The following is a 12,626-nucleotide window of genomic DNA, read 5'->3' on the forward strand; positions in this document are numbered from 1 at the left end:
ATGCCCGGCCCGCTTCCATACTCCTCGGGATCCCCCACTCGCTCAGCCATCTCACTCGCTTCCGCCATCCGTGATGAGAAAGCAGTTCTCTCTCGCGTGTATTTTACCTCGGACAAAGAAGAAAAAAAAGATTTTAAATTGTTCGAAAACGCGATGTTGCGCTTCGTTCACCAATAAACTACAAAATTTGACACCCTGGGACTATGAGAATTTTTTTATTCCGAAAGCTGAGCGCAATTTGCACTCAGTGGGTGTCGAACTCACAACCTTCAGACACCGAGTGACCAAGGTTCGAATCCCACTCTCTTGATACCAGTTGTCGTGTGACTACCCTCTGGTGAACACCGCAGGGTGACACGGAGAACCAAACGAGCTTAACACTCTGAGGCGTTCAGTCAAAATATAGCGGAGAATATGCGTGGGGGCGGGGTGGGGGGCAAGTGGGGTACTTACCAGCACACAGCTTCTTCTTCTTTCGTGTATCATCAGATGGCCAGCTCAGTGTCGTGCAGCCATGCCCTCGTCTCTGGTCCTACGTCGAAGAGGCCGGCTTCTGAAGGTGGTCTGTATAGGGGGCATGTGGTAATTATGTGTTCGGCAGTCTGCTCAGGCTCGCCGCACTCGCACGTGGCGCTGTCTGCCAGGCCCCACATCTTCAGCGATGATTTGAAGCGGCCGACCCCCGTACGTAGACGGTTCAGCAAGGTCCATTGCAGGCGTGGTAGGTCTTCTCCTACGACGCCACCTCCTGGGTCCCAGATGTAGCGGTGGATACGGGTGGGCCCGGCCGTTTCCCACACCTACTTCCAAGATGCCGCCAGCCATGCGCTTCTAGACAGGTCCTCAGGGATAGAACTGAGCATCTCTTGTGCCGCCTTGTTGTAGGGATGGCGGGACTTGAGTCTGCTTGGAGGCGCCACTACCGTTGTGGTGTTGTGCAGGATGTGCCAGTCGTGTTTTCTGGACATTCCTTGCCAGGGCGAGGGTAGCAGCCTCCCGTCGGAGGCCGGCCGGGGCGATTCCCGCTAGGACTGGCAGGTGGAATGCCGGGGTGGGCCTCAAGCAACCAGCTACAATGCGGAGGGCATTGTTAATGGCAACATCAACCTTTCTCACGTGTGGGCTTTTGCTCCAGGCCGGGGCGCAGTATTCGGCTGCAGAGAAGACAAGGGCGTGCGTGGATATTAGTAGGGTCTTGGCGGAGGCTCCCCAGGTCATACCAGCGAGACGTCGGATAAGCGAGACCCTTGATGTCACCTTGGCCTTAACTTCTTCTAGGTGTTGCTTGAAGGACACTATCCGATCTAGGCGTACACCGAGGTACTTTGGGGCTTGCTGGAACTCCAGGCGTTTGTTGTCAACGAACACGTCCAGCACACAGCTGTTGATGTTCAACAGTTTTGTGCGTCGTCGGGAGACCTCTACTGCAGCAAGTGCTACAACACACAGCCAACAACGAGAGACACCTCTGCCAGTCGATCTAGGAGTGATGGTTCACACAAAGACATGTAAGCGTGATCTTGTCGACACTCTATTCAACTTAGGACTGTCTATCTCATATGACAGAATGCTGAACATCCCCACTGATGGAGGAAACAAGATTTGTCAACACTATGAGACTGAGAAAGCGGTCTGTCCTCATCTGAGAGGTGGTCTCTTCACGACTGCTGCAGTTGATAACATGGACAAGCTCGACAACTGCTCATAATTCATTCCATGGAACAGGCATATCCCTGTTTCAGCATCCACATTCTGACACCAGTGGAGTGAAATGGGCCATGCAGGGTTGTGATGATACCCAGATTGCCTCCAAGAAGACCTTGGCCCAGTTGCCAGAATCGTATACCAGTGTGCTTTCAGCCCCAGTGCCCAGAAAGGATCCACCAGTGCCTTAAACAGATGGGCCAAACAGAGCTGACTGTCGACGTATACCTGAGGCCATGCAGAAAGAATACAGGTAAAGTATAGGAAGTTGTCCTTCATAATCACCTAATTACAGTTGTTATTTGAAAATGTACACATGTAGTTTTTCTTTGAAAATAAGTCACACTATTGTATTTCTCTTGTGTTTTCAGTTGGCTGGAGCATGTGAAGCGGACAGTCGCTACTGACTCATTCAATGATGAAGAAACTGTCTCCTGGGCTGCATATCACACGAGTCAGCCGGCAGTTGTTTCAGAGCCAGAGAGCAATGTATCACTTACTGCTCTTCTTCCCCTGTTCGATGACTGTGGTGAAAATGAATAAGAAAAAGAGCCTTCGTAGGCGTGGAGCATATTGGATGCCTATTTATGGGCAAACGCTCGGTGAGCGAGAGCGTCAGTATCTTGTCTCTGCTGAATGAGTTATGCAGAGATGAGCGCTGGATCTTCATGGTAAGAAGTGACTGGGATTGATGACTAATGTCTTAGAATGCTTGATATTGCTTTATAATGCTTTATTAGCTTTGTAGGACTGATGGAATTATTGCCTGTTGTGTAGGATGCCAAAGATCGATTTCAATAAAGCCTCGTATCCTGAAATGAGGTCTGGAAGCTTTTTCAATACAATTTATTGAAATCGATTCTGAGATGTTCAAGAACCATGGACAAGATCATCAAGTTGGAACGCTTCTGTGGAGACCCTAACGTGAGCGACGACGCTGGCCAGCTGACCCACTGGCTTCACCCCTTGGGGCTCGACACAGACTTAGTCCCGGAGATTACAGACACCCAGCGACTGAACGTTCTGTCTTGCAACATGTCCCATACCATTTATGAATATGTTTCCCATTGCACGACCTATGCTGATGTCGTAGCAACCTTGGCGGCTCTTTATGTTAAACCGCGCAGCACGATTTACATGCGGCACCTTCTGGCGATGCGCAGACAGGAGACTACGGAATCGCTGGAGCAATACGCCCAGATCTTACGGCAGCTTGGCAAAGACGGTGCCATCCCGGATCACAAGGGGCGCAGAGTGCATTGATGATTTAGTGCGCGATGCTTTCATAACTGCGCTTCAGTCTCCCGCAATCCAACAGTCTTCTTCAGAGCAAAACGCTGGACTTCAAAATGGCTTTCGACTAAGCCCAAGTCCTCCAGACGGCTCAAGTCAGATCTGAAACTTACAGCCGGCCATTCGTAACTGCGGGTACTCCGGCCTATGCCGATGATCACGGGTAGTCAGAATCTGCCGCCGAGCGAGCACCCGTGCGGGGTATCGCGAGCCAGGGTTCCTGTGGAGAGGGCTCAGATGACGAGGAGAGTGAGCCAAGTGAGCCAAGCACCGTGGCCGTGGCGCCCCTGCTGGGGCAACTGCCAAATGCTACTTTTGCAGAAATCGCCACCACCCCCGCTCGTTATGCCTTGCTCGTTGGATGACGTGCCACAATTGCGGGAAAAAGGTCACTTCGCCAAGGTCTGTCAGTCCACCAAAACTCGAAGGACGACGCTCGCTGGCGTGCATATCTTCGGGGTCGCGGAGAGCTCCGAGTGGCCTTGCACGTGCTGTGGTTCCAGTGGAAATCAACGGCGAGGCGGTGAAGCGCTGATCGATACTGGAAGCGATCGAAGCTACATCAGCCAGCGTCTAGTCGAGCGCCACGAGTGGCCCACCATTGTTGCGACACAGCATGTATACATGGCCTCAGGAGCCTTGTGGCAGCGATCACTCGGTTTCTGTGTGGTTAAGCTGATTGCCAATAATGTTACGTACTCGGATGTGAAGTTAATGGTGTTTCAGAACCTTTGGTCAGACGTGGTTCCCGGACATGACTTGTTGAACCGGCATAAATACCTGGAGATGCAGTTTGGCGGTGCTCATACACTCTCTGTAGGCTCTGTGCCGGGCTCGGTATGTGGCTTAGCGGAGATGGCTATCGAACCTCCCCCGCTGTTCCCGAGTTTAACATCTAATTATTGCCACCCTGTCACTGTGAATTCTAGGCGGTATTTTCAGCCCGATGTCCAGTTTATCGCCGATGAGACTAAACGTCTTTGGCTCGAGGGAATCATCGAACCCAGTTGGCGGGCTCAAGTGCTGGTCGTAAATAGCGCTAATCATCACAAATGCATGGTCGTTGATGACTCGCACATGATTAACCGTTTCACACAACTTGATGCCTAACCACTCCCTAGAATGGATATGATCCGGGCAGTATCTAAATATTGAGTTTTCAGTACACTGGACCATTGTAGGGCCTATCATCAGATTCCAATACGGGAAGCCGACCGCCCCTACACGGCCTTCAAGTCTGGCCAGCTGTTGTACCAATTTCATAGAATCCCCTTCGGCGTTACAAACAGAGGTCATGCTTTCAACAGGCAATAGACGATATCCTTTCAAAGGAGCAATTTAAAGATGTATTCCATTACATTGATAATGTGACTGTGTGCAGATGGAACCAGAAGGACCATGATGCTAATCTGCGGCGCTTCTTGGAAGTGGCTCATAAATACCGGTTGACCTTCAATGAAGCCAAGTGTAGCTACTCTGTGAGAACTATAGATGTTTTGGGCTACACAGTGTCCGGTGGGGAGATACAGCCCGATTCGGCGCGGCTTCAACCCCTACTCGACCTAGCCCCTCCCGTCGATTGGGTGACTTTAAAGCGAGCAATGGGGCTGTTTGCGCATTACTCTCCGTGGGTCCCAAGGTTCTCAGAGAAGATACGGCTTCTCGTCGTGTGCAAAACATTTCCGTTGACTTTGGCCGCTCAAACGTCCTTTCAACAACTGAAGGATGACATAGCTGGTGCCATTGTGACCTCCATCGATGAGACAGTCCCTTTCGTGGTGGAGACTGATGCGTCAGATTGCGCAATCACGGCCACACTATCAGGGGGGCCGACTGGTGGCATTCTTCTCACTAACCGTATCTGATAGTGAGAGACGCCATTCCTTGATCGAAAAGGAGGCGTACGCAATAGTGAAATTGGTCCGTAGATGGCGACACTTCCTCTTAGGGAAGCATTTTCAACTAATCACGGATCAGCAATCATTTGCTTTCATGTACGATGGGAAACACACTCAAAGTTTAAGAACAAGAAGATTGCACGCTGGCGCATAGAATTGGCCGACTATAGCTTTAATATTGTGTGCAGACTGTGAAAGGATAACCGTGCGGCCGACGCCTTGTCTCGGCCCATCTGCTCTGGAATTACAGTCGGCGAGCTACGTACAATACACAATGCCCTTTGTCACCTGGGCATCGCCCGTATTGGCCACTTCGTTCGGAGTATAAACTTGCCTTTCTCCGTCGACGATATTCGTCATTTATGCAAAATGTGTCTGGTATGCACAGAACTCAAGCCGAGTTTTACAAGCCTCCTATGGGTATGTTAATACATGCTGGACGGCTGTGGGAGTGACTGAACATTGACTTCAAAGGGCCCTTGCCCAGCGGCAGCACGCATCACTACCTTCTAACGGTACTTGATGAGTATTCACGATTGCCGTTTGCATTTCCGTGCTCAGACATGTCGTCTCTTATGGTAATCCGCTGCCTTCGGCAGTTGTTCCTAATGTTTGGCTATCCTGTCTTCATACATAGCCACTGAGGAATGGTGTTCCTATCACAGGAGATCAAGCAATTTCTCCTCGAGCGGGGAATTGCTTCTAGCCGCACCACAGTGTACAATCCCCAGGGGAATGGTTTAATTGAACGTTACAATGGCATTATTTGTAGGGCAATTACTATGGTTCTGCGAACCCGCGGAATGACTTCGAACATATGGGAGTGTGTGTTGCCGGAAGCATTACACGCCATCAGGTCTCTCCTATGTACTGTGACTGACGCCACTCCTCACGAGGAACTGTTCAAGTACCAACGTCGCAGCTCCAGCGGGCAGCCTCTACCCTTGTGGCTAGCAGAGCAAAGCGAGCGGTCCATCAGAGCAAATACGAACCACTCGTGGACCGGGTGGAAATATTGGAAGCATATATGGAATACGCACATGTCCATTTGGCCGACGGTAGAGAGACAACTGTGTTGGTCCGGCATCTCGCACCTTGTGGAGAGGTTAATGGGCAGCCTGTCATGAGTGTACCGGTCGAGGCCAACGCGACTACCCCTGCCCGGTTGGATTCGCTCCCGGATGATGCTGAGACCGGTGCCGCTGCTTTGGACCCCGGGAGCTTGTCACCTTTATCTCCTGCACCAGGAAGCATTCCGAGCCCTTTGAGTAAATCGCCCGAAGAGGGCGCCCTGCCAACACCTAGTGTTGGGGGCCTGGGCGTTGACGGGGTTTATCGCTCTCGAATTGGTCGGCTATGTCAGCCACCGACACGTTTTGGCTGGTAGATTATTCGTTCTGATTTATTCCTTTACACCTGTTGCTTTAGCCTTTACACCTGTTAGCCGTATTCTTAAGGGAGGGTGATTGTGGTGAAAATGAATAAGAATAGCCTTCATAGGCAAGGGGGCATATTGGATGCCTATTTATGGGCGAGCGCTCAATGAGCGAGAGGGTCAGTATGTTGTCTGCTGAATTAGTTATGCAGAGATGAGCGCTGGATCTTCTTGGTAAGAAGTGACTGGGATTGATGACTAATGTCTTGGAATGCTTGAGTTTGCTTTATAATGCTTTTTTTTCTTTGTAGGACTGATGGAATTATTGCCTGTTGTGTAGGATGCCAAAGATCGATTTCAATAAAGCCTCGTATCTTGAAGTGAGGTCTGGAAGCTTTTTCAATACAATGACCAAGCAAACTCTGTTGCCATGATTCGTCATTCAATTGATGTTGTACAGAAGGCAGTGGAGATACTCATTCCTGGACAAGTGCCCATCATTACCATGGATCAGCCTCTGTTTACACTTGGAAAGCAAATCCAGTGGAGTTGGCCCACAAGCTATGGTGAGGACAAATTCATTGTAATGTTCGGTGGAATGCACATTGAAATGGTAGCTCTTAAGACACTTGGAGATCTTCTCGACAATAGTGGATGGACCAGTGTACTGGTAGAAGCAGGTGTGGTCACATCTGGCACTGCAGATTCATTTCCGAAAGCCTCTCATGTTACTCGAACACGGTGTGCTCATTAGGTGACAGCCTGTGCTCTGTATCTACTCCTGCAGAACGTATATGACCAGTATGGGCAAAGCCTGCACGAAGGAAAAAGCATATTGCCTCTAGAAGACTGGTGTTCCAAGCGAGCTGAAGTCAGTCCTCAATGCCAGTTTTGGCTCATCATACTGAATTTGGAGAGAAATACGCGAGGCAGACTTCTTGCTGTACGTGGATGCTTTGAACAAAATCACACCCTGGTTCTTTGCTCTAGACCGCACTAATTATGCCAGGTGGGTTCCTGTCCATTTGCATGACATGGTAACATTGGAAATTAAACATCCAGAGATCTTTGCAGAGTTTTTCAAAGGAAACTTTGTGGTGAAGAAGACAGGTCGTGCATTCTCTGCAATAGCAATAGATCAGGCCCATTAACAAAACAATGCTACAGTGAAGGGTCATGGTGGAGCTGTTGGCCTGACTGAGAATCCAGCAGCACTGAGGCGATGGATGATTTGTGGCCCTGAAATGGCACGAGTTATGGAAGAGTTTGAAAGCTCAACAGAGAGGAGAAAGAAGTGAGATCACAGGCATCATGATCAGGCATTTGCTGATCATTTTGATCAGGCACACACACAGAAGGCATTTGCTAAAGATGTCAAATCACTGAGAGATACAATAGAAAGACTGGGGAATCCCTTCTGTGAGGGTAGCGGTGATCTTCTCATACTGGACAGTAGAGACCTTATTGATCCTGCTGTCATAGCAACTGTACGTCACATTTGAGAAGCTTAGACAAGATCACTACAACTCGTATGTCACAGAGCACCTAGTCACCCAAACAAAAATTATTTATGAGCCAATCAAGAGGAACAACCTGCCCCTCTTCAGTCGGCCTCCAGCCCAACAGAATTCAAAAGGACAACAGCAGCTAACATCACTGAAGAACAACTGTTATTTGTTCTCCAGGCTATACATTGCCTCACAGATACGAGATGGGGACCTCAACGAGTTATTTCAACATGAGAATCAGGCTTGCCCACCTTCGCTATCACAGATGGGCAAGTTGAGAACTGGTGTGAAATCACACCTGGTAGGCTGCCTGGAAGAACCCGTTCCTTCACAAACCAGTGCATCTGCACCAGCTACAGATGTTATTGTTCTTGATGGAGCTGAAGTTGTCAACATGCTGCAACCTGGTCCAGCCGAAACATTTGATGATTATGCAACTGCAGTGTCCCTACCTCAAATCAGAGCTCACCTGCAGCAACCAAGACGGGTAGCCATTGTGTGGGATGAGTACTTTACGGACAGCCTGAAGGCAGGTACACGGAAGAGAAGAGGGAAAGGAGTTAGAAGACGTGTAGAGCCATCCACCCTAGTTCCTAGGAATTGGAATGAGTTTCTCAGGATTGATGAGAACAAGGTGGAACTGTTCTCTTTTATGGCAGTCTGCATTGAATCAATGGACACCAACAAGCAAGTCATCACCACACATCACTCTGGCATCCTTTCTTATCAGCGTCGAGATGAAGAAGGCCTTTCTCCCTGCAACCACAAGGAAGCTGATACAAGGATCATGCTCCATGTGCAGGATGATGTGAAACAAGGGTATACAAAGACCTCAATCCGCACAGTTGATACTGATGTGGTTCTGGCAGTGACAGCAGCACAGCAACTCAACATTCCTGAGCTGTGGGTTGCCTTTGAAACTGGAAAGAACTTTAGCATCTTGGCAGCTCACGATATGGCCAAGGCTCTGGGTCCTGAGAAGTGTGCAGCTCTGCCAGTGTTTCATGCATTTACGGGATGTGACACTGTCTCGTTCTTTACTGGTCGAGGAAAGAAGACTGCATGGGACACATGGAGGTGCTACATTGAGGTGATATCAGCATTCTGCACATTGAGTGCTACACCAGAGTCTGTAGATGACTCAATGGAGCAACTAGAGCGCTTTGTGATCTTGCTGTATGACCGTACTAGTAGTGAGCAATGTGTCAATCAGGCCCGCAAACAGGTCTTTTCTCAGAAGGGTAGAGCACTCGATGGTCTTCCTCCAACAATGGCAGCATGAATCCAACACACAAGGAGGGCTGCATACCAAGCTGTTTACTGCTGGGGCCAAATGATTATTGTAGCTCCTCAGCTTCCAAGCCCAAGCGAATGGGGATGGGGAATGGGATGCATGCTGGACAACACTTCCAGAAGCATCAAAGGCCTGCTGGGAACTCTTGAGATGCGGCTGTAAGAAGGGCTGTATAAATGTATTAAGGCAGCTCTTCCATGTAGAGAATGTGCAGCTTAAGTATCACAGCAGAGTATTGAGCATCCGCCAACATACTATTTATCGGAAGACAGCAGATCTGTGGCATTGGCACCAAATGGATGTGCATCAGACAGCATTTCTTGGTTTTAAAATACCATTACTAACTTTACAAATGTGAAATGGTTCCAATAAATCAAAATCGTAATGAGACGAGATGTCCCAATCCGAGACGTATGTGGAAAGTGCATGGAAATTGCAGCCATTTTGGAAAATATCTGCCACTGCTGCAACAGGACATTTCTGTGGTGGCCCTGTAGCTAAAAAAAATTCCTTTAGATATGGCCTAACTCTGTTCCAAATTTGATGCTTTTATCATTAAGTGCACAATACTTTCACCTATCTGCTGTACTAAAGCAAGTGCGTCGGGAACCATGCAGAGTGAGTGCCAGGGAACCGTGCAGGGAAGAGTGCCACGTCGTGATCTCGTGCAGGGTAAAGAGTATGTCGTGGCCTCGTGCAGAAAGTGTCGTGCACCGCGAGGGAGGCCGGCAGCCAGCAGAGGGCAATCACGTGCAGGCATGTGCAAGGTGAACAATGTCCAAGGCCGAAGAGGGAGTCCAAAAACACGTGTGCAGCCAATGCAATCCAAGGCGAAGAGTAATAGAGAGAGAGAGAGAGAGAGAGAGAGAGAGAGAGAGAGAGAGAGAGAGAGAGAGAGAGAGAAAGAAAGAGAAAGAAAGAAAAAGAAAAAGAGAGAGAAAGAGAAAGAGAAAGAGAAAAAAAGAAAGAAAAAGAAAGAAAAAAAGAAAAGAAGGAAGGAAGCGCACAAGCACAACAACAGCAGAGAACAGGGACATCGGGAGATCTGTGGAAGGGAGAGGGTTGGGCCGGGTGAGGGATTTGTACACGGTATAAAACCAGTGGACACTACGAGAAATTTCAGGAATGAAGTGGGAAATTGAAAGAGGTGGATATGGGGTGTATTAACAAGGGTAGAAAAGACCAAGGTTTTGGATAAGGGAAGATAACAGATGGTGGGGAACAGCTGTTTTAAAGACCTGGAGGGAGGAGAGGGATTGAAGAGAGTGAGGGAGTTTGTTCCAGAGGCGGGAGAAAAGAGGAATGAAAGAGTGAAGGTGAGCAGAGAGTCTTGATTTCGGCAATTTCACCATAAGAGGGTTGCTGACAGATCTTGTGCGACCTGCAGGAATATTCGGGGGACAGAGCACAGACAAAGCTGGGGGAGCAAAGGCCGGAGAGGAGTCGGTAGAAGACAGAAAGACCACCATCTGCCTGCGGTGAGCGAGTGAAAGGTCCGCAGAATCAGTTTCTCCAAGGGAGATTCCAATGATTCTGAAAGCTTTGGTTTCTACAGCATCAAGCCGAGCTAGGTGTGAGGCAGGTGTACCAGCCCAGAGGGGAGAGCAGTATTCCATCAAGCTGCGGATGAAAGCTTTGTATGTCGTGCGGAGCTCAGAGGTGCCAAGGAAAACAATTGGAATGGCAGGTTGCATGGTTTATTATTGGGGTGTTTGGGATATTGCATTAATCACATTCAATAAGCTCTTAAACAAGATGGAAAGTGTGGGAGGAAAACATTTAATGACAAGAATATCGATAAGGTATGTAGAGGCTGTAAGGATAATTTGAATAATGAAGGTGCAAACATGTTTCACCTGATACAACAATGACACTAAATACCCGTCACTTCCCCCAACCCTTGGTCTTCACATGAACCGCTTTACCCCCCATTTTCACACTTTGTATCACAATCCTGACATTCAAAAACTACAATCTCTGCATCCGAAACGTCAATGTCATGTTTTAAACTATCTACCAATGATCATAGTGGATGCTTCGCCATAGCAACAATCAGATATTTGTTTCAAACACTGATCCCTTCTACCATATCGTAATCCTGTAACAATGGGATAAAATAACCAGGTATTAAAAACACTGATCCTTTCTACTATATCATAATCCTATAACAATAGGATAAAACAACCAGATATTTGTTTAAAACACTGATCCCTTCTGCTATATCATAATTCTATAACAATGGGATAAAATAACCAGGTATGAAAAACACTGATCCTTTCTACTATATCATAATCCGACAACAATAGGATAAAACAACCAGATATTTGTTTAAAACACTGATCCTTTCTACTATATCATAATCCTATAACAATAGGATAAAACAACCAGATATTTGTTTAAAACACTGATCCCTTCTGCTATATCATAATTCTATAACAATGGGATAAAATAACCAGGTATGAAAAACACTGATCCTTTCTACTATATCATAATCCTACAACAATAGGATAAAACAACCAGATATTTGTTTCAAACACTGATCCCTTCTACCATATCGTAATCCTGTAACAATGGGATAAAATAACCAGGTATTAAAAACACTGATCCTTTCTACTATATCATAATCCTATAACAATAGGATAAAACAACCAGATATTTGTTTAAAACACTGATCCCTTCTGCTATATCATAATTCTATAACAATGGGATAAAATAACCAGGTATGAAAAACACTGATCCTTTCTACTATATCATAATCCTATAACAATAGGATAAAACAACCAGATATTTGTTTAAAACACTGATCCCTTCTGCTATATCATAATTCTATAATAATGGGATAAAATAACCAGGTATGAAAAACACTGATCCTTTCTACTGTATCATAATCCTACAACAATAGGATAAAACAACCAGATATTTGTTTAAAACACTGATCCCTGCTACTATATCATAATTCTATAACAATGGGATAAAATAACCAGGTATGAAAAACACTGATCCTTTCTACTATATCATAATCCTACAACAATAGGATAAAACAACCAGATATTTGTTTAAAACACTGATCCCTTCTACTATATCATAATTCTACAACAATGGGATAAAATAACCAGATATTTAAAACAATGATCCTTCCTTCTCGCATATAGGAATCCAATAAGAATGGAGATGGTTATAGAGATATAGGAAAAGGGAGGGAAACATTGTGTACAATGTATGAGCTTGCTGATAGTGCTATGCATTGCTACACAATTTTGAATGTTATACATCGTTACATGTCGATGTCCTTGTGCTCACTTGGCATGGGTTTGACGTTCTATTTTTGCTTCTTCTCTCCAGCGATCTATCTTCTTTCTGCTCAATTGTGCGAGGGACTCCTGTCGGGCGAAAGCCTGAAAAAGGCACCGTCCATTTATTACATAGCGTGGGGCATGAGGCCTCCATTGATAATGTAAATTCACTAGTACACCCGCCCCATATGGGAGTGGCAGGAAGGTTCATGTTATTATCCTATCTGGGGTATGTAGAGTACAGTAGATCTAGGCTCGGGT

At 47.0% G+C, this 12,626-nt stretch overlaps 3 protein-coding genes across 3 annotated transcripts in view; 2 read left to right on the plus strand and 1 right to left on the minus strand.

Moving 5' to 3' along the window:
* LOC137427197 (amine sulfotransferase-like) overlaps positions 1-12,626 on the plus strand; it is a 490,514-nt gene that overhangs the window by 360,984 nt on the left and 116,904 nt on the right. The window lies entirely within an intron of this gene.
* On the plus strand, positions 438-6,607 carry LOC144892360 (uncharacterized). The gene is made up of 2 exons (XM_078778564.1): positions 438-2,375; positions 2,482-6,607. The coding sequence occupies exon 2, from the start codon at positions 3,145-3,147 to the stop codon at positions 4,105-4,107; it is 963 nt and encodes a 320-aa protein (XP_078634690.1). The 5' UTR covers positions 438-2,375; positions 2,482-3,144; the 3' UTR covers positions 4,108-6,607.
* The window catches only part of LOC137427190 (protein FAM162A), a 36,476-nt gene continuing 34,605 nt past the window's right edge, over positions 10,756-12,626 (minus strand). The window contains exon 4 of the mRNA XM_068116446.2: positions 10,756-12,467. Coding sequence (XP_067972547.1) covers positions 12,369-12,467 — 99 coding nt within the window. The 3' untranslated portion in view covers positions 10,756-12,368. The remainder of the gene's footprint in view (positions 12,468-12,626) is intronic.

Source organism: Myxine glutinosa, chromosome 5 (genome assembly GCF_964187855.1).
Source record: "Myxine glutinosa chromosome 5, kmMyxGlut1.1, whole genome shotgun sequence".
NCBI lineage: Eukaryota > Metazoa > Chordata > Myxini > Myxiniformes > Myxinidae > Myxine > Myxine glutinosa.